Source organism: Cavia porcellus, unplaced genomic scaffold (assembly GCF_034190915.1).
Source record: "Cavia porcellus strain 051 isolate PalLab524CR breed Dunkin Hartley unplaced genomic scaffold, mCavPor4.1 scaffold_27, whole genome shotgun sequence".
In the NCBI taxonomy this organism is placed as follows: domain Eukaryota; kingdom Metazoa; phylum Chordata; class Mammalia; order Rodentia; family Caviidae; genus Cavia; species Cavia porcellus.
Genome location: NW_026947510.1, coordinates 53,019,619 through 53,045,831, shown reverse-complemented (window position 1 = coordinate 53,045,831; position 26,213 = coordinate 53,019,619). Strand labels below are relative to the sequence as shown.

General features: G+C 61.6%; 1 protein-coding gene across 2 annotated transcripts; it reads right to left on the bottom strand.

Annotated features, from left to right (window-relative positions):
- Positions 1-2,867: 2,867 nt before the first annotated feature.
- Positions 2,868-24,862, bottom strand: Cyth4 (cytohesin 4). Of its 2 annotated transcripts, none has more exons than XM_003470466.4 (13): positions 24,641-24,862; positions 17,105-17,187; positions 15,385-15,449; positions 14,943-15,009; positions 14,059-14,177; positions 13,347-13,427; positions 12,284-12,396; positions 10,929-11,077; positions 7,136-7,247; positions 5,669-5,745; positions 5,337-5,408; positions 5,036-5,190; positions 2,868-4,050 (listed from the first exon to the last, which is right to left on the bottom strand). In XM_003470466.4, the coding sequence occupies exons 1-13, from the start codon at positions 24,657-24,659 to the stop codon at positions 3,978-3,980; spliced, it is 1,185 nt and encodes a 394-aa protein (XP_003470514.1). In that variant the 5' UTR covers positions 24,660-24,862; the 3' UTR covers positions 2,868-3,977. The 2 variants fall into 2 exon arrangements, with proteins under 2 accessions (XP_003470514.1, XP_005003895.1); XM_005003838.3 differs by having other exon boundaries at positions 14,943-15,006.
- Positions 24,863-26,213: the final 1,351 nt, after the last annotated feature.

Below are 26,213 nucleotides of genomic sequence, written 5' to 3'. Positions count from 1 at the left end.
AAACGGTGCCCACTCTCTCTCTCGCCCGCCGGGAGCCCTCCCAGACCCCCAGGGGCCCTGTCGTGTGATCTGTCTGTGTCCCGTCCTGCTGTTCTGGGACACCCTGCCCCAGGCCCACCCGGTGGTCCCCCCTCCCCGCCTCTTGGAGCTGAGCTGTCCTCCCTACAGCGCTGCCTCTGGAGGAGTCCTCCTCTCCCCTCCTCCACCCGCGCAGCCTCTGGCCCGCACCTCTGATTCATCCCTGCTCTCCGGAGCAGAGCGCAGCGCCAGCCAGAACGCTGCCCTGGAAGTGTGCATCCTCTGCTCGATGGCGGGGCCCTGTGGGTCTGGCTCTTTCCCCAGGCAGCCCCAGGCAGAGGGGGCCTCAGCTTCTGGAAGGAGCCCAGTGGAAGGGGTGATGAGGGTCTGGAGAGCTGGGGCCTCCCTGGTGAGTAGGAGTCCAGAGACTGTCAGCCACTTGTCCAAGACAGTGCAGCAACTGGGCCAGGCCTCCATGGCGACTCACCTGTGTCTAACCCTGAGGTTTTGTTCTCCAGCCTCCTGGGTGAGATAGGCAGGGCCACGGAGAGGCGGGTCCTCCCGTCACAGGAAGCAGGGGCAAGGCTGCCAGTGCCCTGGGAGGCGGCCTGCCTTTGATTCTTTGATGCTCATACTTGCGAACCCCTGGGGGACGCCTGAGTCATCCTGAGCGGCAAACATATTTACCTCCTTTCATCGGCCCTAATAAATCAGTTTCTCAGGGTCTCTCACACCTGCCTCCGGCTCAGAGCTGCCCGCCCCCAACTCCTGCCCGCCCCCCCGGGGCCCTCAGCCCCCTCCCTATCCACTCCTCTCCAGGTCCTCTGGGGTGGCGGGAACCCTCTTAGTGCACTGGCCACTACTCAGCAGTTGCAGCTGGGTTCCCCACAGCTCCCCGTGATGGAGCTGGGGCTCAGAGACTCGGGGGTCTCATTACTATGCTTGCAGCTCACCCCTGCCAGAGGCCAGCACCCCTCACCTTGCAACCTCGCCGGTGTGCAGGCCCAGCTTGTCCTCGGTGCTCAACCTGTGTCTTCCAGGCCTCACTGGGTTCCCCGCAGGGCACCTCTTCCAAGAAGCCTTCCAGGATGTCCTCCCCAGCCGGGGTTTCTCCCTCCTTCAGTGGCCCCATATGTGCCACCTCCGATGACAGTGCACGCAATCTGCCTGTGATAGTCATAAGCCCCGAGTGGCTGCTCAGCGCTGTCTTGGTGATTCTGCAGATACTCAGCGATCCCCATTTTACAGATGGGAAATTGGAGGCCCAGACGGCTGCACAAACTTGCTCAAGGCCTCTGGGCCACGCTCACTGCTGCCCCCTGTGGCTTCTCACGGTAAGTGGCTTTTCTGGCGCCCGCTCCTCTTCCCACCGCCCGAGCTGCTGAGCCCCGGTGCTCCGGACTCGGTGCACCACCAAGTCTCCATCAAAGCTTTGTGCCGGCGGAACTCAGCTGGCCCAGGCCCCAGAGAGAAAAGTCACCGCGAGAGGCACGCAGCGGAGAGAAGGCGAGCCTGTCCTCCCGTGCCAGGCCAGGCAGGGAGTGAGCAGCGGGCCCTGGCAGTGCGGTCCATGGGCGCTGCCAAACCCGCAGGCCTCAGCGGGTCAAGCGCTTCCCACTCAGGCTGCCCGGCCGGCTCAGGTCCAGTCTCTGCGGGGATGGCGGGGGTGGGGGGTGGGGTGGGGGGGGTGGGGGGTGGGCAGCTCTCATCCGCGTGCGGTGGGCGCCCCCTGCTGCCCAGGGAGAGCAGTGGCAGGATGGCACGAGGGGAGCACAGGATGCCTTGAGTGGGATAGAGACCTGGGGCCCGGGCCTGCGGGTCAGAGCCAGACCCTCCCAGTTCCGGAGAGTGGGCCGATCCTGCTGGCCTCCCCAGCTATGTCCCCAGCTCCTGGCAGCAGCCAGCAGCCAGCATTCCCACAATTCCCCGGGGCCTGCAGACCCCGGCACCAGCCAACGCCGAGGCTTTGAGCGCCTCCGTTAGCGATCGCCAGTGAAACCAACGACCACTGCACCTACTGTACGCTGGGCTGGAGGCGGAGGAGGTGCGCTGAGGCCCGCAAGGAGCTTGCAGTCGGATGGGCCGACGTGGGGTGGCCTTAGCCACCGTCTCCGGGGAGCCTCCAGGGTCCCTTCTGCCAGCCCAGCCCTCCTCTGCCCCACCACAACAGCACGTATCAGCCTGCTAGAGCTGGTCGTCACACCCGTGTCCCCCGCTAGACGTGGGCAAGGGCCACATTCTGATGATCCTTGGGCCTCTGGCTCTGCAGGAGCCTGGTACACAGCAGGTGCTCAATAAACACGGGCTGGAGGCGGGACTGTGTAGGAGAGCTGGCTCCTTCAGCTTCGCAGGATCTTCGAGGAGTTGTGGGATTTCAGGCAGGGGTCTCAGTAGGGTATGGGGCGCCCTTAACACCCCGAGGGATGCAGGAATGCTAGAATATTAGAATGTGCCAGGCACCAGCTACTCTGTCCTGTTCTACCCGTGCCTAGAAGATTGGCCGGCACAGCAGCGGTGCTCATATGCTTGTGGGAGTACAAATAAGTGAAGCCCACAGACTTGAGCCCCTCAATGGATGACCTGCGCTTGCATCCTGCCAGAGATGGGGAGATCATCACCTGTCTCTTGCAGTGATGCCTATTTCTGCCTGTAGACATGGCCTTTCCCTGGGTGTGGTAGGATCAGCTCCACCCTGCCCCTGCCCCTGCCCTTCCCAGAAGGCCAGGCCCTGCCGACTTATGTCTAGTACAGCAGCACAGTGTCCTGAGGAGGAGGTTCAGGGCTCTCGGGGTGCCCCCCTTTTCTGTGTGGGGAAGGGTCGGGGGGGGGGAAGGAACCTTGCTCACGAGTAGACCGTGCACTTTATTCTGTCTTCAGAGTGACCCGCAGCTTCTCGTGTGGGTACCAAGCCCTCAGGGATGGGGAGGAAGCTGAGGGCCGGACACAGGAGCAGTGGACTAAGGACAAGGAGAGGACCTCGAGGGCCCAGGCTCCCGCCCAGTGCTCCTTCCGGCACTTCCGGTGCCCATTCATGGGCCGAATGGAGCAGCCACCGTGGCCTCAGCTCACTTCTCCCAGTGTCCGCCTCGGCCTCCTCCTGCAGACGCCCAGCTGGGCCTCACCTGGAGCAACCCAGCCACCAGGTTCTTGCACGCCCACCCCCGGAGACGGGGCTCACCCTCGGATGGGTGGCATCTCCATCCTGACCCGGGTGTGGGGCTGGGAAGGAGGGCAGTTGCCTGGTGACCCGCTGTTCCCCGGGGGAATCTGCCCCCTATTCCGGGCCACTCAGCCTGGCCGCCGGGCAGAGGCATTTCCTGTTGTCCAGAAATCTCCCCCACCGGGGGCACGCTGGGCCCGGGTGAGAGAGTCAGATGCACCTCGGAGCAGTGGGGCCTCCCCGAGTTAGCGTTGCCTGGGGTTTTGATTCAGCTGCAGAAGGCTGGGGTGCTGCACCCCGCCCCGCTGCCTTCACCACCCTGGGGCTGCTGGCCAAGGTCCCTCCAGGCCTGAGTCTTGGGTCCCACACTGGCTCGGACACTGCCTCCACCCAGAGGCCAGAGAGGATCCGAGCCACGGGGAAGGGGCTCCCGGCGTCCCGTGTCCTGGCCTGGAGTCCAGGCCGTGCATGCTGAGCTCTGCTCCAGCAAGGAGGGCTGAGCCCAAACAGGATGGGGGCTCGCAGAGACACCCCAAAGAGGGCGGGGGAGCCAGGGCCCCCTGCTTGGAGGGTGAAGAGTCCTGAGAGGAGCCGCAGTTCTTGTTCTCCTCAGCTCTACTGCCGTGGACCTGAGGGGCAGGGCCGCTGGGTGCCAGGACCTCGAGGTGGGTTCTGTGCCCTCTGGGGGCCCCACCTGGCCCCTGAGCTCTGTCTTCCTCTTGCAGTCAGCTTGAGATGACGGGGGCGCCCGAGGCCGGGAAAGGTGGGAGGGGGTCTCCCTGACCGCCTCGCTGGCCGCTCACTGCTTGCTGGCGATCTTCTGCTTCCGGGCAGAGACCAGGTCGTAGAAGGGGACACGGGTGATGCTGGCCCTGCAGGGACAGTGGGGCACATGGGAAGCAGACTGAGTAGTGGGCAACGAGATGGGGCTCCTGGGACTTGTGACTGGGGCCTCCAAGGAAGTGAGCCCAGCAAGGGCAGCTCCCGGCATCCCATGGGCAGGGGCTGAGGATCAACAAGTCACCCCAAAGTGCCCCAGGCCTTTCTAGCCCTCTGAGGCTCATGGGAGCAGATGGGGAGCCTGGCTGGTGCCAGGGACCTGCTTAGGGGCCCAGCTCTGCCTCTCACTGCCTGTGCCACCCCGGACAATTTTCTAGCCTTTCTGGACCTCAGTTTTCCCATCTGCAAAGTGGAGATAAGAAAGGTTCTGGCTTGGTGGCCTCACGGGCTGCTTCAAGGCCTGGATCAAAAATTCCGAAAGTCCTCTGTGGCTGCCCACAGGTCACAGGCCTCACCCGTGCTGAGGTCAGACTCAGTGCGTGGCTTCCATCCTGTGACCGCCAGGCCTCCTCCCAGGCTGCCATGTCTGGCCTGTGGTGACACATCTGGTCCTCTGTGTCAGCAGAACTGCTCCCACTCTGGCTTTTCTCATCTGGATGCGCCCCTCCCTGATTGCTCCCTGCTCCCCAGTGCCCCCAGGAGTGCGTCACCAGCCGTGTCATCTTCCGCTGCTCAGCCCCTACACAGCCCAGCCTCACTGGGCCCCTGGGGCGCCTGCAGGCTGCCCGCCATGGACCGTCCCTCTTGCCCTTCACCTGCAGAGCCCTTCCCCACCCACCAGGCGCAGGGGGTGCTAATGAGGCCCAGGGGGTGGGCGGGAGCTGCCTGGCAACTTGCTCCCACCAACCCCGAGGTCAGTCCCTTCCTCCCGCGTCCTGGGCCTGGCACGCTGTCCGGCTCTGAGGACAGGAGGACAGGATGCCCATGGGAGGGACTGTCACGCTCGAGGCTGAGACCCCCAGAGAAGCGGGGCCCCCAGGAGGTGGCAGGGATCTGTCCCCAAGCCACCGCCCTCACCGGATGGCCTGGATCCACTGGTCGCGCTCCTCGGCGCTGGCTGCGGAGATCCTGTAGGACTCGTGCTTGCCCTCCACCACCCTGCCGTCACCGTCCGTCTTGCAGGCCTTGATTCTCTGGCCTCGGCAGCGGGGGTTGTAGAGCTCCAGGCAGAACTGGGGAGGGGCAGTGAGGGTGGGCGGTGGGCCCACAGCCCCAGGAAGGAGCACACAGAGGCCCCGTCTCCAGGAAACCCTGTCCCCCTGCTCTCCTCTCCCCTTGAGGACGCTGTCCAGCAGCTGCAGCCGGGCATGACACCTACCGGCTTCTTGGGGTCGTCCACCTTCTGCACGGAGAGGTTCTCCAAGGGGATGATTCCTCGGGGCTCCTTGTCCTACAGGGGAGAAGGAAGGCAGGGTCAGTTACTAGAACCTTAGGCAGAGGGCAGGGCTCCCCAGAGCCAGAGAGGAGGGGCCCATCTTCCCTGACTGTGCCCAGCTGTGCAGGGGAGCAGTGAGGAGACCCAGCCCTGGCTCCACTTTGGCCTCAGTTTTTCCCTCTGTAAAATGGGCACTGAGGCGCCCTGACCTATCTCGGAGGCGCCTGTGCTCCGGCTGTGGGGTTAGGGGAGGGTGGCGGGGAGGGGCGGCTCACAGTGGTGAACTCGAAGTAGTAGAGGCAGTTGTCGGTGAGGATGAACCAGCGTCGCTTCCAGGTCTTCACCCGGCCCCCTGCGGGAGAGGGACAGCGCAGCCCGATGATCCTCCTCCTCCTGGCCCCAGCGTCCCCTCCCACACCATCCCTCTGGCTCCATAATCCAGGCTTGCCCTGAGTGCAGGCAGGGCTGCCCGTAGACTGGGCTTGGGGGTGACGGGTGCCCTCCCGCCTCTTCCCGGCCACTGCCCCTCCCTCCCTGGCCCTGTGCTGAGTGTGGCATCTTTCATGCCAGGAAGGGGGCTAGAGGGCTGGCAAGGCCGGGGAGAAGCCGGGGTGGTCAGGTCCGGCAGGTCCGCTGTGACGCTGGCCTGGGCAGGCGCTGGGCTGTGCAGGGCTGGAGGCTGCCGACTGAGGCCCTGCTCCAGCACCAGGGTCTCCTCTGCCGGCCCCTGCGGGGCTCTGGGGGTTCGTGTTGGGCGGCAGGGGCAGTCGGCCCTGTGGTCCCCTAGCTACGCCCTGCAGCCGCTGCCACCTCACACCCTCCACAGCGTGCCCTGAGCCACATGGTGTCACACTCCCACCCCCTCCTGGGACACCAGCCCACTGCACCCTCAAGTCTGCCATTGCCGCTCTGTGGCCCTGGGCGGGTGCCCTACCCTCGTTGAGCTCTGGCTTGCACAGCACCTTGGCCTCACTTAGTAGGGCCCCATCACTTAGTAGGGTCTCCACTGAGACCTGTCCACCTCGCCCTCAAAGCCGTGTGCGGGGCCCTCCGCCTCCTGCCGCACCGCTCAGCCTGCTTCACTCCTGGGCCGGGCTGGTGAGCCTGCAGCACGGGTGCTGCGGCAGACTGTTCATTAGCACTGAAAACTCTGAAAGGTTCGCCATCACTGCGTGGGGCCAATAAGTGGAGAGACAGATGGATGGATGGGGGTATGGATGGGTATGTGGGTGAGGGGATGGATGGACAGATGGACAGATGGGTGGCTAATGGATCAGATGGCTGGCTGGATGGGTGGGTGCATGGAAGGAAGGAAGGAAGGATGGATGGATGGATGATGGATGGGTAGATGGATGGATGGACAGACGGATGGACCGATGCGCAGATGGACAGATGAGTGGGTGGATAGATGGATGGACAGATGGTGGATGGATGAATGAGTGGATTGATGGATAGATGGGTGGCTGGATGGACAGATGGGTGGATGGATGGAAAGGTGGGTAGATGAATTGGTAGATGCGTGACCGGAAGGATGGGGCAGGCAGACCACTGTGCTGAGGTACACGAGATCGGGGCTGTGGCAGCTGTACCCCGAGGCTGCATGTGAGCGTGCACGCAGGTTTCAGCCACGAGCCTGCATGTGCCCGAGAGTGCATGTGAGCTAGGAGTGTGCACGTGCATTCAGAGTGTGTTCACGACATGCATACACATCGGGCGATGTGCGCTGGGCGTGGGGCCCTCACCCAGCTTGAGCAGCCAGCCTTCCCGGTCCGGGTTGAAGAAGGTGTAGGTGAGGTCGCTGCCGTCGTCCTCGGGGATGGAGAAGGGCTCGCTCTTGATGCTGTCGAAGAGGTTCTGCAAGGGGCAGGAAGGAAAGACCTGGGTGTGCGGCCCGGGGGTGGGGGCCTGGGCAGTCCCTCCTGTCCTGCAGACCCTTCACTTCTGGCTGCTCATCCTGGCCCCCGGCGAGCCCACTGGTCTCCCTTCTGCTCTGGGCCTGGTGGCGCCCAGCCCCTTGCCCTGCCTCCCTGGGAACTGTCCGGCACAGAGGCAGCTTGAGGCTGCCCTGGGAGAGTCCTTTCTTCTGTTTCAGGGAGCACCCGAGCCCTGCACCTGCATGCAGGGCTGGGGACACGGGGACCCCTGCTGTGGAGGGTGAGTGCCCTGGCAGAAGGGGAGGCTCCAGGAGGGAGGCTGACTATGCCCTCCAAGACCCCTTTCCCAAGGAGCCCCGGGTGCACGGGCTCTGACTGCAGAACTGGGGCCCAGGGTCCCTGAGAACACATTTCAGGTCCCCATGGAGGAAGGACTTGGCAGTAGGAGCCGCAGAAGCATGGTCCCTGGAGGTATGCAAGCCAGGCCTGGGTGCCCTGAGGACCCAGCAGGTGTTGCCCTGGGTACCCCAGTGTTTTCAATGTCCTGCTGTGAGGCACTGATCAGATCCCGGGAGCCGCCTCTGCCTGGATTCCGGGCTCCGGAGGAAGCTCTGAAGGATTCGGTGGTGCCTGTGCAGGCAGACGTTTCCTCCTGCTGCCTCTGTGTGGGCCGCTAATGGTTTTCTCGAGATTTTCAATGGAAAATTTCACAAGTCTCATTCCGTGCTCCCCAAGTTTGTAAGTGGTGCCTGCTGGTTGTTTATACCCTTTCTGATCTCAGAGCTAGGGGGTTTGGAGTGGGGTGCAGGCTGAAAGCCATGTGCCCTGGCTCTGTGGAGGTGGGGCTCAGGCCCCTCTCCTAGCACACACTCAAGGCCCAGGCCCCCAGTCTGGCTGCGGTGGCGGGGGTGGGGGCGCAGGGACCTGTGTCTCCTGGGAGACCTGGGCTCAGCCTCCCTGGGGACTGCCGGGTGGTGCCAGCTGGTTATCAGGGCCTGTGGCAGAAAAGGCTCATTGGCCGAGCTGTCATCAGGGACAAATACTGGGGAGGGTGGGGTGGGGTGGGGTGGGAGGTGGCCTCCCCCAAAGCCACAGGGGGCCCCTGCAGCCTCTGTGGTCACAGCATCAGCTCGCACATTCTGCGCCCACAAAGAAACAGCTCAGCTCACCCACGCTTCCTGTGCCTTGTAAACACCCCAATATCCTCCGTCCCCCAACCACCAGCCCCACCGCCCCGTGTCTGGGTAGCTGTGCAGAAATGCAGCCGCGGCGTCCGCCCATCCTCCACATCTGCAGCATCGCTCTCGCCTGGCTCCCCAGGGCAGGCTGTTGGGGGGTGGTTTCTCCAGGTGCGAGAAATGACTCACATTTGGCTGAGCTGAGAGCCCTCAAGCGCCTGCTGCAGTGACTGGTTCAGGGTGGCACATGTGACCCAAGCAATAAATCAGTGAGCTGGAGCAGCTGAGCAGGAGGATGCTAAGCCGGCTGGGAGCCCGGAGACCCCCTGGCCACCTCTGCCACTCGCTCGGAGAAGGACAGGGCGCCCAGATGGGGCCACCGGGGTTGGACCCCACTGGGGCTGGAGCCTCAGAGGGAGCCCTGATGCCCTGAGCACCTGGATCTAATCTAGTGGTGTCCAGGCCAGACACCGAGAGTCTAAAGGCCAACTGAGCCCTCATTGTGGGAGGGACAGGAGTTCAGGGCCCCCCACCCAGGAAGCAGCTGGCTGCCGGGAAGCACTGCCAAGTCCTCTGTCCCCAAACCGTCGTGTCCTCTGCTCTGTGCACAGCAAAGGGCTCTGGGGCCAGCACAGTGTGCGCTGGGAGAAGAGGGCAGAGGTGCCCAAGTCCACGGCGTGAGCTCCCTGACCTGCTGCACCGTCCCCTGGAGCCCAGTGGCTTAGCTGAGTGCTAGGGACAGGGGCCCAGAGGAGAACACAGCACCAAGAACAGGATGCTCTGAGAGGCAGGTCCGGAGCAGACCCAGGGGATCCAGGGCGAGAGACCCGGCCCGACCTGGCCTCAGTTTCCCCACCCCTACCGTCAGAGGATGGAGTGCCTGGCCCCCTTGCCGTCCCCCTTCCTGACGAGTAGTGCCCACGCCCTGCTTCTCGGGAAAAGAGTCGCAGTCACTAGTCCACTGTGCAGATGAGGCCACTGTCCAATGTCCCAGCGCCAAGGGCAGAGCTGGCACTGACCTCCTGTGCCCCGAGTCCCCTGAGCTCTCCACCTGGTGCCACCCGATCGGCCAGGGCAGAACTGGCTCCAGGCCCTTGTCCCCCCACTGCCACCTCATGCCCAAGAGCCTTTCCCACCCGTGCCCCCCGCAGGGTCTGTGTGCCCTTGGGGTGACCTCTGTTGAGGTCGCTTTTAATACTGTACACGGGGCATGGGACAGCATCCCCAGCGAGGTCCAGAAGGACGTCTCTTCGCACAGACTCCCACAAAGGGGTTGGAAGTGTCTGCTTTCACTTGGGTAAAACGAGGCCCAAAGAAGAGGGCAGGGGTCCCCAAGTCCACGCAGCCAGCTGCGAAGCTCTCAGGAGAACAGGCGGCTCCTGTGTGCTCACTGACAACTCCGGGGCAGCCTCGAGGTTCTCTGGCCTCTCCGTCTACCCAGACACTTTGCCGAATGTCCAGCGTTTCCACACAGACCCCCGAGTGGGAGCACTCGGGGAGCTCGAGATCTCAGCCAGGGAGGGGGCGGCTCCATCGCGGGCCAGCACCGTATTAACCGAGCTGGGAATGATGGGGGGATGCCAAGCAGGCTACTGGCACCTGGGAGGCACGGCCAGGCCAGGGCTGAGGAGGGGGTGCTGCCACTCACTGCTTCATCCAATGCCAAGGTCAGAGTGTGCCCAGCGCTGGCCGCAGACTGCCGATGACCTGGCTCTCCCTGCCTCTTCCGCTGCAGCATTTCCCCACGTCTCAGTATTAGTCACCCTGCACAGGGACCCGAGCCACCATGCAGAGCCTACGTGACGCACTTGGCACGGGCTGTGCCCTCTACGACTGTAGAATTACAACTCACGGCAGCTGTGTGACACGGGCAGGCTGTCCCCACCCCTACGGAGGGGACTGTGGCTCTGACCCAGTGAGTCACTGCCCAAGGTCACTCTGTGGGCAGGTGGGGCCATGGACTGAGTGCTTCTCCAGCCACAGCTCGAGCCCTCGCTCCAAGATGTGGCCCTGGGGTGCCAAACATCCTGCTCTGGGAACCGAGGCGGCCTTGGGCTAAGAGTGCGGTGCTGCCCAGGCCAGGGCCCCAGGACAGTACAGACCCTGCTGGCTGAGGTGGGAGGACCTGGGCGTGCCGAGCCGGCAGTGGGGCTGTTTGTGACCCTGGCTCTGACCTGGGCACCCCCAGCCCTTGAAGAGAGCTGGCCACTCATGTGGCCCGGCTGGGCCCATACGTCTCCCTGAGAGCACAAACTGCTCCTGACCCTGTTGTATGGAGCCGGACACCTGGCCCCGTGTCCCTGCCGCCAGGACCTGTGCTGTGCCATCGCGGTCCGCCCTGTGTCCAGAAGCAGGACTGGGGAGCCCACCGCGGGGCCAGCTGCACTTGTGAGGGTTCCTCCCAGGACAGTCGCCCCGCACCGGCCACCCAGGGCCCGGGCCTCCTGGCACCGCCAGGCCAGATGGTGGCATGCCCCTCCTACCCGCAGCTGCTCCTCGGGCAGGTCCCCGCCGCCGTTGATGCCCCGGTTCATGGACACAAAGCGCTCGAAGGGCGGCCGGTCGCGCACGTTGGGGTTGTGCAGGCTGGTGTTGAGCATGATGACGGCGAAGGACAGCACGTAGCAGGTGTCTGCGGGCAGGACAGGGTCAGAGGCCCGGCGTGGCCCTCCCCAAGGGACCTCGTCCCCTGGCCTGGCACTCGAGGCCCAGCGCGCTGCGGGCGGGCTGCTCTGCCCGGAGAGGAATCCGCTGCTATCCTCGGGGCAGTCGGGCTCCAGGGGAAGCGGGGATCCCCGCTGGCTACTCGGGCCCCTAGGGCGGTGGCCCATGCCGGTGACCCCGCGATCGGTCGCTCCCCTGCGTAGCTTCCACCTGGGGTGGGGGTGGGGCTCCGTGTTCCGAGTCAGTGACTCTGCTCTGATGACCGAACGGCTCGGAGAGAAGCCCTTGACTTCCCCATGCTGCCTCAGCAGGCACCTCCCCCCTCCCCATTTCACAGATGGGGAAACTGAGGCACGAGGTAAGCCTGGTTACACGTCCAAGGTCACCTAGTTAAGAGCCGACTGGACAGTGATTGACAATGAGCTTTGCAAATCCCCCTCCTCCCCGCCCACCGCCGTCTGCTGGGTCCTGCTCTGGGCCGGGGCCTCGGGCCTTGGTGGACAGCTCTGGCTGGGGCCCCGTGGGACGTTTATAGGAGGATCTACAGGACTTGGCCCAGCTGGGGCCAGGGCGGGGTGCACGGATGCCACTTGTGCTCTGAGGCTGGGTTCTGTGCCTCAGGGAGGATGAGGACCCTCTGCACCCCGGGACCGTTCCGTAAACAGAGCTGGCTTTACTGTGTCACCTCTAGATCCAGAGACCAGGGCAACTGAGCTGTGGCGGTCCCCTGTCTACCCTGTCCTCTTTAGCCCTGGCAGAGAGGGTGGAGCACTGAGCTTTGTTTATCTCCTTCTATGCTCTCTGTCCCTTACACCACTGTTTCATGCTTCTGAGCCTTTGCTTCAACTGAAACTCTAGTCAAAAAATGTCATTGAGAACTCCTATTCATCCTTCAAAACCCTATTTGGATTTACCACCTCTGAGAAGTCACTCTGGACATGCTGACTTCCCTCTCCCTCCCCTCAGATGGGGGTTGCTGCTGCTTTGACACCTTGTGCCATCATTCCCTGCGACCTCTTCAGGACCATGTCTTGTGGTGGTGCCACCAGACAAACACCTAGCAGACGGCCTGGCATGGAGGTGGCCCTTAGGGAAGGATGAAAAGTGTGGGCTTCTGGGCATGTGGCTTGGGAAAGACTGTGGGGTGGAGCCTGGCCTCGCTGAGAGGTCGCACCTGTGGACTGGAAGACACCCGGGTTGCAGAGGCAGTAGCGGGCAGCGAAGGTCTCCATCATGCGGTCGATCTTCTGGGCCTCGCCGGGCAGCCGGAAGCTCCACAGGAACTGCCTGGGAGGAGCGGGCAGCGGGCAGCGCTGAGCTGGGCCCCGGGACGGGAGGGGCTCAGACACACAGGCAGCACCCGTGTGGGCATCGAGACATGCTCCCGCACACCCTCCCTGGACATTACCACGACTGTGGCCCAGTCCACCCTGGCCACTGAGCCCGTGGGTCCAGCTGTGCGGCCTCGGGCTGGTGCCTGTCCCTGGCTGGGCCTCCACTCCTGAGACCCACACTTCCCTCCTGGGCCAGGAGATTGCAGGGTGACTTCCCTGAGGGCCCGGGCTGTGCCCGCTCCGAGCCCGAGGCTCCTAAGTCATCTCCTTTCCTTTGCAAACTAGGAGAGATGCAGGGTGCTGGCTTTCTCCTTGCAAACTCCTACTCATCCTTCAAAGCCAAGGGGGGTGCCTTTTCTTGGGAGCTAACTTCCCAGGCATTACCACCAGCAGTAAGACTCACTAAGCACCTCCTGCGAGCCAGTTCCAAGGGTTTCCGTATTTATTCCTCACAACCCTACCAAAGTGGTACCGTTACTATGCCCATTTTACAGATGAGGAAACTGGGGCACAGAAGGTTTTCTTTTTTGGTGACTCTCCTGTGGTCACACAGGCAGAGGGCCAAAGCTGGCACTTGACCTGAGCCATCTGGCTCCAGAGTCCGTGCTCCAAACCCTGCACCCGAGGCCTCCCGCGGGGGAGACAGTACCAACAGCAGCGTCAGTACCCCGCCCAACCAGAAGCACCAAGCGCATGTGCCCGCACTGGGCTGCAGTGGCCAAAGTAAACCAGCACGGAGCCCGCAGGCAACGCGCGACCTTCAGCACAGCAGCCAGGACTGGCGGGCGCTCCCTGAGCCGGGCCGCTGGGACCTGCAGGCCCGCCCTCTCCTCCTGCCCTGTCCCGTGTCCTCCTCTCCGGGGACCCAGTCGCCCTGCAGGCCCAGCCCTGCCCTCCACTCACCTGAGAGCTTGGACCAGGTTGAGGTTGGCGAACTCATGGCAGTCCACGAAGGCCTGGAGGACCTCCAGGTTGAGGGGGTCCCTGGGGAGAGGGTGGGGCAGCTTGGGAACCCGCCTCTGGGCGGGTGGAGACGTCCATCCTACATGTGCCATAGCCAGCCCCTCTTCCCCAGCCGCTGGCCTTCTGCCCTTTGGTCCGCCCCGTGGATCAGCGGAAGGGTGGTCCCAGGTCACTCCTCCGTCTGGACCCCTCCCACAGACCCCCCCCTCACCCCTGCCAGGTCCAGGGCCCCTCTCTTCAGTCTCCCCAGCCTGCTGTTCCCTGAGTCCATCCTGCCCCAGGGCCTTTGCACCAGCCATTCTACTGCCTGGAGTCCTCTTCCCCAGCTGTGTGCACTGCCATTGCCACCTCCTGAGAACCTTCCTGCCATCTGCTCTACGATCGCAGCAGGGAATGCAGGGTCCCCGGTACTCTGGACCCCTCCCTGCCTCCCCTAACACCAGGACCTCAGGGCTGTAATGAGGAGCGGCACCCGCTGGCATCTATGTCCCCGTCCCAGGGCAGGACCCGCTGTCTCGAGAACCAGGACCTAGAGCGGTGCCAGCGGGACCAGCATCTATGAGGGTCATGGATGAGGGCGTCTGAGGGCGTGAGCTGCCCCCAAGCTCTGCGAGAGCCAAGCCCCCACCTCCTGCCACCCCGGGGCCCTCACCTCTCCCCCAGGTAGTTCCCGATGGCCGTCTTGTTGAGGCCCTCGCCCTTGTACAGGAACTGGGCGATGTCCTGGGCGCTGGGCTTCAGCAGCTTGTGCTCGGTGAGATACTGGATGCCCTGGGGGGACAGAGTTGTGGCAGCCCCGCTGGCAGTGGGGGCGGGGGGAGCAGGAGGAGGAGGAGGAGGAGTGGGGCAGGCCGGGAGGGGCCCTGGGCCCTTGTTCTGAGCAGCACAGCTGTTCTGGCAATTTGTCCCTCTTTAATAGGAAGTGCCTTTGTGAAGTGGTGAGCTCCCCGTCCCTGGAGGCGTGCAAGTTCCTGCAACCAACCAGGCTCGTGCCAGGTGCTCCCCGGGGTTCCCTTTAGCCCGGCAGCCTTTGATTATATGCTCCGACAATTCTATGCATTCATAATTCTCAGATTCAGCCTTTTCTTTTGTTCCCTGAAACTTAGGAAACTTAAAAATAGCGTTTTGCTTTGTCACGCAAAGTAACCCACGTTCACCGCATAAAAGTTAAGAAAAAAATAGAGCTAAATCCAAAGGGCAGGAAACAAGCCAGGTGCCCCCAGGGTCCCAAAGTCTGCCTTCTGGAGTCTGGGCCGACCTGCTCCCCTAGAGGGGCGGCAGCTTGGGGTGGGGTGTGGGCAGGGCCGGGCTGTGACAGTGACAGTGACGGTGACAGTGACAGGGCTGGCTCGGGCCCTTGGAGGCCGCACCCCTGAGCCGGCAGGGGGCGGCGGTGAGAGTCCCTGGACGGGCTCCCGCAACAGGGCAGGAGACCGTCTTTGGGGACAGGCGCTCCCTCCAGGCCCCCCGCAAGGAGGGCAGGAGAGGAGCTGGAACGGTGCCCCTGGGTGCAGCCCCGCCTGGCGCCCCGCTGACCTTCACGGGGTCCATGTTGAACTTCTTGCGCCCGATGCACAGCTCCTTGTCCTTCTGCGCCATCCTGCTGTGGACACGAGAGTGTCAGGGGTGGCTCGGGGCCCCCATGCCCGCCTCCCCTGGGCCCTTCCGGGGAGCCACATGCCCTGAGACTGCAGATGGGGGGCACAGGCCCTGAGCTGACTCCTGGGTGCATTTCTCCCCACCAGGGAAGCCGATTTGGGAGAGTTGCCCGCTCCCTCCAGCCTCGGTTTCCTCATCTGTAAAGGGGTGGCAGTGCCCCTTGACCCCACGCTGCGGGGGTTACCGTGCTGAGAACTGTGGGCGGTGGGTGCTGGGCGAGTGTTACAGGAGGCACGTGCACGTGTGTGCGTGTGTGCACGTGTGTGTGTGTACATGTGCGCGTGAGACGTGCCAGCAGGTGGCCTCGTGACCCCCTCACCTGTCCTCAGAGCCCTCGAAGCAGTCGATCTGGGCAAACACCTCCGAGATCTCGTCCTTCAGCTTCTGCGGGGGAGCACATGGAGGTCAGGCGCCCCAGCCGCTCCTGCCCCAGGTGACCGCACTGCCCCGTCCCCCCTCCACCCTCAGCCCCAGCCTGAGACCGCCCACCCCCAGCGAAGTCCCGAGAGCTCGCCGCCTCTGCCCTCACCCAGCCCGGTCTCCAGCTTCCCACGCCTCCCCCTGCTTGGAGTGTCCCGCCCGGGGCCAAGCGCTCCAGGCGCCCTCCTCGCCCTGCAGGCAGCTTCCGCAGGCCCAGGCTGCAGCCTGCCCTCGGGGGGGCTCCGGTCCCTCCGGGGCTCCCTGCTGCCTCCTCCAGCCCGTGCTCAGCCCCGCTCCTCCCGGCTCCTCTCCGTGCTCTGTCCCTCGGCTTCTCAGCGCCCACTGCCTGCCAGGCACTGCAGGCTGCCGGGGCAGAGGGCACAGGGCACAGGGTCCCCTTCTCAGGGACTCTGCAGCTCAGTGAAAGCTGTTGGGGGACACTGAGGCACAGAGAGAGGAAGGGACTAGCCCAAGGCCTCACTCCAAGCTGTGCTCCTGGACGCCATGCCAAGCCTTTGTCAGCTTGCCTCTGGAGGTCCCCAGGGGTTCCCCTGGAACTCAGAGCCCAGGCAGCTTCTGTCCACGTGACGTGGCTGAGCCACTAGGTGATGCCCATGCATACAGTGGAGGCTCGCTGGAGAGAATGAACCAGGGGCCTGTGTGCTCTGGAACAGGTCTGGGTGCCAGGCCTGGGCTCTGCCTTCACGGAGCCCACAGACTGGTGGGCTCGGAGCCGTGAAGCCATGAGACAGATGGAGCCGCGATACACAAGATGATCAGAGCAGTTGTACAGAAAGAGACTGCCACATAGTAGGTGCTTGATAAAATACTAGTTGACCACATGATTTTGTGTTGGTCATATGTATGCACCAGTGAATATTGGTGGGAGGGGACGTGCTAGCCAGGGCAGTCAGGGCACTCTGGAGGAGGAGAGGTTTGAACTGAGAATGAAGTAATGAGAAGCAAGAGTCATGAGGAGACAAGAAAGAGTCCCAGACAGAGAGGAACTGTGAGTGCAAAGGCCCTGCGACAGGTTTGAGCCAGGCACATTCAAGAGACAGAACCTATCCCTGTGTTAGAATGGAGCGGAGAGTCAGATGAGCAGGTGAGTGAGAAATGACTGGGAGGGCTGGGGATAGCTCGGTGGTGGAGACCTTGCCTGGAATGAGTGGGGTCCTGGTTCTACCTTTAGCACTGCACCCCACACCCTCAAAAACCGTCCATGATCCTCCCAGTGAGCTGGCAGATGCTGGGCACGCACCGGGCATCATCTCCACCCAACGGCCTACTTTGGGGAGGGGCAGGGCTGATCAGGGCCACATAGCTGGCTCAGACTTGTTTGCCATGGAGCAGGTGAAGGCCAGGGGAGGGGCTCGACCCCGGCAGGTGCTCGCGGGATTCCTCTCTGCCCTCCTGGCTCCCGGGTCCTCTCTGGGGACCTGGCAGCCTCCGGAATTCATGCTGATGCCCACTCTTCTCCTCACCCCACCCAGATCAGGCCGGAGTCAGGATGGGCCAAGAGGGAGTGGGAGGGGTGTGTCGTGCGCATGCGTGTAGGCCCGTGGAGGGGTGCACAGGGCTCCGCGCATGCGCGTGTGGACCCATGGGCGCGCACACACCTGGATGTCCTCCAGCAGCTGCTTGCGGTGCCATTTGATCCTCTGCAGCTCCTCTGCGTCCTCGCTACTCAGCTCGGCGGACTCTGGAGAGAGAAGACCCCTGTCTTGGCCGCTCGTGCAGACCCGCCCAGCTCCACCTCTGCCTCGGGCCTCGCCGAGGTGCCACCTCCCTGGGAGCCTGCCCTGAGCACTCTGTTTTTTCCACCCCCAAAACAGAGACTCTTCCTTGTTCCCCAAATTATTCCCTGGTCATTCATCTGCATTGCTTTCTGCCCACTACTGTAACCAGAGCACCGATTACTTGTTGAAGGCCTTCATCCTTCCCTGAAACTCACTTTTTCATCAGCTCCTGTGATTATTATTTATTCACCTACTTTTGCCTCACCTGTGATTGGCCAGAACATAGTCACATGGCCACCCTAGCTGCAAGGGAGTCTGGGAAATGAGCCTTTAGTAGAGTAGTTCTGAAGTCCTCACTCTGCGAGGCAGGGAGACTAGATTATGGGGACACTCGACAGTCCCTGCCCCCAGAGACTGAGGCTTGGAGAGCAGGGATGACCAGGCCATCGTCCCACAGGGACGTAGTTGCTGATCCGGGCTGAGATTTTGGGGTACAGTGGCCGCAGAGCTGGTGCTTGACGATCGTCCAGAACTGAGTTCCTTGAGGCATGTGGCTGTGGTGTTCTGTGTAAGATGTGGTGTGATTCCCACCCAGGGCCTGTGACCTGTCCTGCCCCAGCACTCTGTGGTCGAAGTCTCCAGGGTCTCTTTGTCCCTTCTGCTTCAGGCCTTAGCACGCCAGCCTGCCTTCCCCGATTCTGCACCCGAGTCTTCAGTCCAGCCTTGGGCAGTGCCTCCCCTCAGGGACGCCTCTTGAAGTCAGAAGTCCCGTATCGAGAAGGCAGTCACCAGGCCGGAAGGCTCGCAGAGATCAGCGTCCTGAAAAGCTGTAGTGATCCTTCCCTAAAGGGATCTCCACATATGCTGAGGAGAGCCAGCCACAGGGTCCAGGCTGACCCCGGCACTAGGAACTGGGGTGTCACCCAGGGCCCCTTAGAGTGGCTGTATAGAGAGACTGGGTTGCAGATGGAGTCCAGCCAGGTCACGGTGTGTCCACTTGGCTTGTGGCCACTTTCCTGGACCACAGCTGTCACTGAAGTGGACAAACAATTGCTTGACCCATACCTGGGCTGTGGCTGTCATGGAGCGTTGGGAAGTCTGTGAGCTGTCACGGCTACAAGGAAAACTGTCACTTTGGACTAAGTGGAAGAGCAGGGCTATGGCCATCTTGGGACCCATAGGATGCAGGGCAGTGGCCTTCATGACCCCTGCATGTGTCACCACAACAGAGGGTGGACACAGGCCCCACAGACTAACCAGGGGAGCCCCAAGCTGGTGGCAGCCGCTGTGCCAGATGTGGTTTCTTTGCTAGAGAAGTGAACAGGGCAGTGGTGTGTGATGCAAGCACCAGTCTGGCAGGTAAGCTCCTGTCACCTCTGTCGGGAAGGAGGGGCAGACATGTCCAGGGCCTGGACAGCTGGGCCCTTTGCAGCCTTGCCCCAGAGTCAGGTTTCCCCCCTCTCACCCCAGAATCAGGTTTCCTCCCTCTTGCCCTCTATCATGACAAAGTCAGAAGAGGCCTGACCACTTCAATGGTGACGGCCACCATGTAGGTGACCGCATATTCATGGACAGATGGATAAAGGTGGATCAGAGGCCTTGGTGAGATGCAGGTGCTGGCGCGTGGGTGTGGACCCTGGCAAGGCCAGATGTGCCACATGGGTGCAGCTTTGAGGAGGGCCTGTGTCCTGGGACATCCAGAGAGGGACAGATGCTTCCTGACCCCCCCCCCCAGGGGGAAACCACCCCCGCTGGGCATCTTGGCGTGCCAGGACAGGCACTCCTGGGAGATGCGCAGAGTGCCAGCTGCAGGCCAGGCTGAGGCAGGAAGGCTTTGGGAGTGGCCGGGCTATGCCTTCGGATGGCCCCTTGGCACATTAGCACTGCATCGGGCCTGGGGACGACTCTGAGAACAGTTTGGGGGCCCCATGGGAGAATCACAAAGCACCCCTGGCACACAGTGCCAGGCCACCTCCTGCAGCAGAGAGTTACAGTTAGGAAAACAGCCCCAGAGGCCCCGTGGGGCGGTGTGGCCACAGACACCACGGCACCTCGAAGCCAGGGGCACTGCAGAGCCCCAGAAGGGTCAAGGAGGCCCGAGGCCGGCCGTTGCCACAAGCAGACGCAAAGGCGTAGAACGGTCCCGTGGACAGGTGGCCTAGGTGCCATGTTACCACCAGGGTCTGCCCTGTGGCTCTCTCTGACCTCCTGGTGCAGGAGGGAGGTGGCCCCACCTGGTGGCAGGATGCACTGGCACAGGGTCTGGGTACAAGTAAGGCCTGGGCAGTTGCAGGGCTCCGGGCCTGCCCCTAGGGTCCCGGGAAGTCAGTCCCTGACCCAGAACTTCACGCAGGGCATCTGGCCATCCACTTCCTGGGACAGAGAAGTGGCTTGAAATGAGGGTGTCCGTGATTCCTGGGCATTAATGACTGGCTTGCCTTCTGGTCAGAGGCTAGGAAGAAGGAAGAGTGGCCTGTAATTCTGGCACTCTGGGAGGCTGAGGCAGGACGGTTGCAAGTCTGAGCCCAGCCCAGGGAATTTAGTAACTTAGCAACACCCTGTCTCATCATAAACATAGAAAGGGGCTGGAGCTGGAGCTTGGTGTGAAGGCCTGGTACCTTCCCTGGTACCAAAAGAATAAATAAATAAAAAATCAGGAAACTGGGATATGGAGGTCAGGAGGAGGCAAGGAAGGCCTTGTGGGAGAGGGTACAAGGTGGCACTTCTGTACAGGTCACAGTACCAGTGTGCACACACACGAGAGAGGCCAGCAGCATGATGCCAAGGGCGACCCTCTGGGCACACGAATGCGGGAACCGTGTGGTCCGCACGGAGCACAGAAGCCCACACTGAGCCCGTGGTCTCTCCGGGGACCAAGTGCCAACTTGGATGGCTTCCGATGGCCCTGGACCCCCCCCATCCTCTCTGGCCAGCTGCTCACTGGCCGGAGGCAGCGCATGTGGACATTCGTACTGTCCTTGGAGCCCAGGCAGCAGCCCGGCCATGCGCTCTCGGTGCCTTGTGTGGCATCATGCGGGCCGGGACCCTCAGAGTGCGGGCAGAGGGCAACGTGTCCTCTGATGGGACCGCTGGGGATCCCGGGGGCCCCCAGGAAACCCCTTGCACCCTTGTCAACACCGTTAAGGTGTTGTGTCTCTACTGCCAACCTGGAAATGGTGGCGGTCTGTGTGCCATCCCTCTGGGAACCTTTGGGTGCTTCTCTGGCCCTGCTTATCTACCTGGAGGCTCTCTTCCCAGGGGACAAGGGGCACAAAGTAAGAGTTATCAACTTTTTCGGTTGTCGTTGTTGTGGTCCTGGGGATGGAACCCCAGCTTTACTCTGAGCTACACCCCAGCCCTTTTTAGTTTTTCTTTTAGGACAGGATCTTGCTGAGTTGCTAAGTTGCCTAGGCTGGATTCGAACTTGCAATCCTGCCTCAGCCTCCCCAAATACAGGCTTGTGCTCCTGTGCCCAGCTAGAGTCACATCAGACTAGAAGTTCCTGAACGTCGCGCATGCCAGCAGAGGGAGTCAGCTGTCCCCCGGGCCTTCGAGGGGGGCATTGTTCAGCTTACGACACAGAGACTCAGAGAGGTAAAGTGACAGTCCAGGTCACACAGCTGGCAAGTGCGCCTGGGATGGGAACCCCAGTTTGCTGACACCTGTGGGTCCCAGGACAGGAGGATTCTCTGGGACACGAAGAGGTGGAAGGCAAGGACACCACACAGAGAGGGACAGGGCAGGCACGGCAGTGCTCCAGGCCGGGCCCCGGAGCACCTGTTAGGGGCCGCCATCCGGTCCCACCCGTGGGGAACGCAGCCCTCTCTGGCCAGCTGTGGGGATGGGGGCTCTCTGTTCTGGTCTGTGGGAGGGGTACACCTGCTGGAGAGGCCAGGGGTGATCCAGGCTTTGGATTTATTTCTTTTTAAAAATTTTATTTTCAGACAGGGTCTCGTTAAGTCCCTAATTTGCCCAGGTTAGGCTAGAACTTGCGATCCTCCTGCCTCAGCCTCCCAGATTACAGGTGCATGCCAGCATGGGTTTACTTCTAATCACTGCTCCAAGTATCGGGGACCTGGGCTACGCCCCCCCCCCCCCAGGACAGGCACTGGGCTGAGCGGCTGCCAAGTGTGAGGGCTCTGGATGCCCAGGTCCTGCTCATCCCACCCGCACAACGCTCCCTGGGCTTCAAGAGTGTAGGTGGCCTCCTGGCTGACTTAGCCCGGAGTAGGCAGAGCTACAGGGCAGTCTGGGGCCACACTGAGGTTCACTTTGAGAAGCCGGATAGGAGACGCGAAAACACAGCAGATTTAAATGTAAAAAGACAGCGTAAGAGACACGTGGCCAGGAAGCCCCTCAAATCCCTCCCTCTGTCTCCAGCGCATCTATCCCTTTCCGAAGTGATTCTGGAGTCCTCTTTCCTGAGTGTCTTCCTGAGGTGGCTGCCATGATGCCCCGAACTAAACTGTTTCCTTTCACGGTTCTTTTGACTTTGAGGGAGAGCTGAAGTGGCCCGGGCCAGGTCTGCTGAATGGCTGGGGACACAGACTGTTGTCCCCGTGGTTCAGGCCCCGCCTTTTGGTCGGATGGCACTTGGTATTCACTGTATTTCTGATCCCATCTCATACGCATGCTCGTGGGAAAGGGCTTTAGAAACTGCTCCAGAAGGTGAGGAGAAGGACGGAACGAGTGTGTTCAAGGGGAAGCTCTGAGGGAGAGTCAGGCTGATACGTTTTATGGTGATCAATTTTTAAAAATGTAAACATTCACCTATATTTTGATTACCTTTCTCCATGCAAACTGTCGAAACCCATCCAGCGCCACCCCTGGAAGTCCTGCCGGGGAGCAGTCACATGTGGGAGAGTCACAGAGAGGCAGATGGTGCCGGGAGCTGGGCCTCCGCCCCTTTCCCCAAGCCAGCATTGGAGAGCAGGGGAAACTGAGGCACGGTGCTGGAAAGCGACACAATAGTCACGGTTTCCCGCAGAGTGGCTCGGCACGGGGACAGTCAGGGGGCCCGTGCCTTTCCTTCACACTCCATGGCTGGCAGGTGTATCCAGGGACCTCTGGGCACACTGTCCCCTTCTGTCCAGGTTCTGTCCCCAAGGGGTGACAACTGGGCAGTCACCTTCCACTCCTCCGCGTACCATCCACGGTCCCTGGCTGTGTCCGGTGACGCAGGACGTGTGGGGCACAGGGGCCTCTGATGCTCTGTCTGACTGCTGGTTAAATGGGGTGCATTTCTCCCCGCTTTAGAGCCGAGGACCCCGAGGTGTCAGGGAGCAAGGGCCCAGCCTGGTAGGGTGGTGTTTGAGATGCAGGTCTTAATAGCCACACACAAGAATATTAAGTTTCCATTCCCCTGCTGACTCCTCTGTGCACCCCGCAGCTGCCTGGCACTCGGGCCTGCTGGGTGCCTGCAGGGTGCCAGCTGGGTGCCCAGTGCTGGCACCCTAGCCAGCTCCTTGGCTCTTCTCCACTTCCCCTTTGTCCTTCCTCTTTCCCGTTGTATTTTTAGAAATCTTTGCACTTGCAGCCTGGTTCCAGGACAGCTGGATCCACTTCCCCTTTCCAGGGGGCGAGGGGGGTGCCATCCTGGAGGCCCCTGTCTCTGTCAGACCACCACCAGGCAGGAAGGCCTGCTGCCCGGGGCCCGTCCCCAGCCGGCAGGGCAGCCCATGTGGCTTCCTCTCCGCAGCCAGGCGAGCGTCCTCTATTTTTAGCTGCGCCACAGGCTGTGGGTCCTCTGCACCTCCGCTGGGGTTGGGGACCGCACACCATCCCTCCTTCCCGGCAGGCCCCGGGGAGGACCTGACCCGCTCCCCAAATATCACAAACCCCGTCGATGGTGGGAGGCGACGCCCCTGCGGGAACCCCTTGCCACCCTGTGCTTAGTGAGCACGGGGAAACTGAGGCCCGCAGCAAGAAGAGCTGGAGCCGAACTGGACCTGGCCTTGCGCTGACGCAGGGCCCTGCTCCTGCGCACTTCCGCATGACGTCACCGGGCCGCCGAGGAGCTCCAGTTAGGTCTTGGCCAGGGCAACTAGGGGTGCTGGACCATCTCCTCCAGGAAGTCTTCCCAGGGCGCCCCACCCTGGTGGGAGAGGTGCTTCCCCTCCTGCCAGGTCAGTCTCAGTGCTGCAGCCTCTGCACCCCTCTCCCCCTGGCTCCAATCTCCCCACCCTGCGTGCTGCACGGAGGACTGTTCATGGAGTGAATGAATGAGGGAATGGATGAACGAAAGCGTAAACCCGCCCTTGGAGATCCCGGGTCTCCCCGTAGACGCTGTGCCGAGCCCTCCTCACTGGTCAGTGCACCAGGGCCGAGACCCCCACCTGGCCGTGAGGAGCCCGCATCCTCTCCACTTGTGCACCACTTGATCTTGAGCAAGCCACTGTCCACCTCCGGTGAGCCTCAGTTTCCCTACTTGCAACATGAAGCAACAGTCCCTGCGGTTTCAGGGTGCTGGGACCCAAACAAGCAGTCATAGTGCTGACCAGGCAGGCAGATGGTCCAGGGGAGGGGACACTCCTCACAGCGTCACCCGCCTGCCGGGCACTAGTGAGTCAGCCCTGGGTCACACTTGGTCTCTTCTTGCTTCCTGCCATTCCCTAAGACGGAGTCACTGAGCCATACAGGTGGGAGCCATCAGGGGAGACGGAGGACAGGTGGGCTGGGGGGAGAGACAGTCCTGCCTCTGCCTCCTGAGAAAGTTCTCTCCTGGCCTTCAGCTTTCCCCTGGGGCCCCTTCGGTGACCCAGCTGCTCTGTGTTAGGTTTTGTTTAAAGAACGTTTGTGCTTCTGCTGGACCTGGGGACCGGCCAGCTCTTGCTGCCAGCTTCTGGAGTTGCAGGTGGACGTTCTGAAAATCGGGGTGCAGCCCCTTCCCGGTCCCTCTCTCTGCCTCCCAGAGAGCAGCTCTGCAGCCTCGGCATCCTCCCCTGACCCCCAGAGTCACCGTCCTGGTCACTGGAGGTCACAGTTGGGTCCTCGGCTGCCATTGTCCGGCCTCCTGCTGGCCTGAGGCAGTGTCCCCTGCTCCTCGAAGGCCACCACCAACCCTCGAGGGCAAAAAACTGGCTTCAGGGCTGTGTAGCACCCAGACAGCACCACTGCCACCCACACTGTCACCTTTGTCACAGAAAGTCACTGTTCCCCACACCAGCCGCGGCCTCCATGTGGCTGCCCTGCCCTGAATGTTGTTTTTAGAACTCACAACTTCTTGTTCCCTGCAGGGCCGGGCGCCAGCTCCGTCCCCTCCCAGCACCTGCTCCCCGAGGCCTCATCCTGGAGTCGGCGGGGTCCTTGCCGGACCCTGTGTTTTGCCCCGTGTCCCTTCCAGGACCTGCGAGGCAGCCTCTGCATCCCCGCTCTGCAGGAGAGGGCGCCGAGGCCAGAGGCTCGGCCCACGCTTACCTGGGCGGCACAGGTCCATGCCGAAGCCCCCGGAGCGGTGGCTGCGCCCGTGTCTGCCGGTCCAGCTGCCGCTCTGGCGGCCGGGCAGAATGTGTCACCTTGCTGGTGACAGGTCCTTCCTGCCTGCCCCGCAGGCCCGGCCCCCGTGGGGAGGAAGTAAGTCTGGGCTGCTGGGGACTGTGCAGCCTTCTTGTGCTGCTTCACTTCCTAAATGCGCTGAGAGGTCTGAGGAGCAGAGACTTTACATCTGGGGTGTGGGAGGGGACAGAGCGGCAGAGACGCACACACACTCAGGACTTGCACAACCATGAGGAAGGTGTCAGTGAGGACACACTTCTCCTGGGCAGCCTGGGCATTTGCTACGCCCTCCTCACACCGAGGTCACCGAGGTCAAGGCACAGTCCAAACTGTGTAGTCCTGAAATTCCCATATGCTACCCCACAAGCTTCTTTTGTAACTCCCACTGAGTAAAAACAAATGAATTCAGCTACTAGGAAGGGCTTTGTTTTCCTTCAAAGACATGCATGCGTTTTTGCTGCCTAGGGGAAAATTGGGGTAAAACGCTCAGTTTCCCCTTTCCCTCAGCCTGCTGGGAAACTCACTATCAAAGCTGAGTTGCATTTACAGCTATTCTATGACAGTATATGTGGTGCAGGGCCTGACTCAGTTGTTTGATTCTCAGCTCTGGCACACAGGAGAGATGACATTATAGGATTTTTTGTGGTTTTCCATACTAGTGATTGAATCCAGGGGCCTTTGTGCTGGGCTACATCTCCAATCTTTTTTATTTTTTGAGACATCGGCTCACTAAGTTGCTCAGGTGGGCCTTGAATTTGTGACCCTCCTGCCTGTCTTCTGTCTTCTGGTGTGACAGACCTGCACCACTGCACTGGCTCATTATGGGACTTCAGAGACCAAGCTTTAAAAGTCCTCACAGTCCCACTCCGGCTCCTGGCTCCTGCCTGGCTGCCATCAGAACCAGCCTGGGCCAGCTGCTGGGGGAATGGAGGCCACGAGGACACTGGACACGAGGCTTGGCTGTCACTGGCCGCAGCCCCCTGGCTCAGGCCAGGGTATGTGAGACCCATCAGGCTGAACCAACCTCGGATGGCTCCCTCAGAGACTTGTGAAAAGAGTGTTTTTTGCCATTGTTTAAAAATTTATTTTTAGTAAAAATTTTAATGGACACATAATTATGCATATTCATGGAGTATAGCATGATACGTTGAGACACAATACTAGGTGGGATGTGACTACATCAGAGTGATCGGCAAACATTTGCCATTACATTTTGTTGTCATTGTTAAAATTGGTAACTTTTGGGCTGTTTTGTTACACAGCAAAGCTCACTGATACAGAGCACTCTGCACTGTCTATGTCCTGAAGAGGACGTAGAGGCTTATATCTGGGGTGTTTTGACTATGACCACATTGGACCTAGACCTGGTGGCCAGGCCAGCCTGCCACTTGGGACTTGGAACCTGTGCTCCCTCCTGCTTCTTCCAGCACTTGAAGTTGTTTTCTGGGAAATCTGTTGAATGACTTTCGTGGAAAACTAGATTTTTCTTTATACA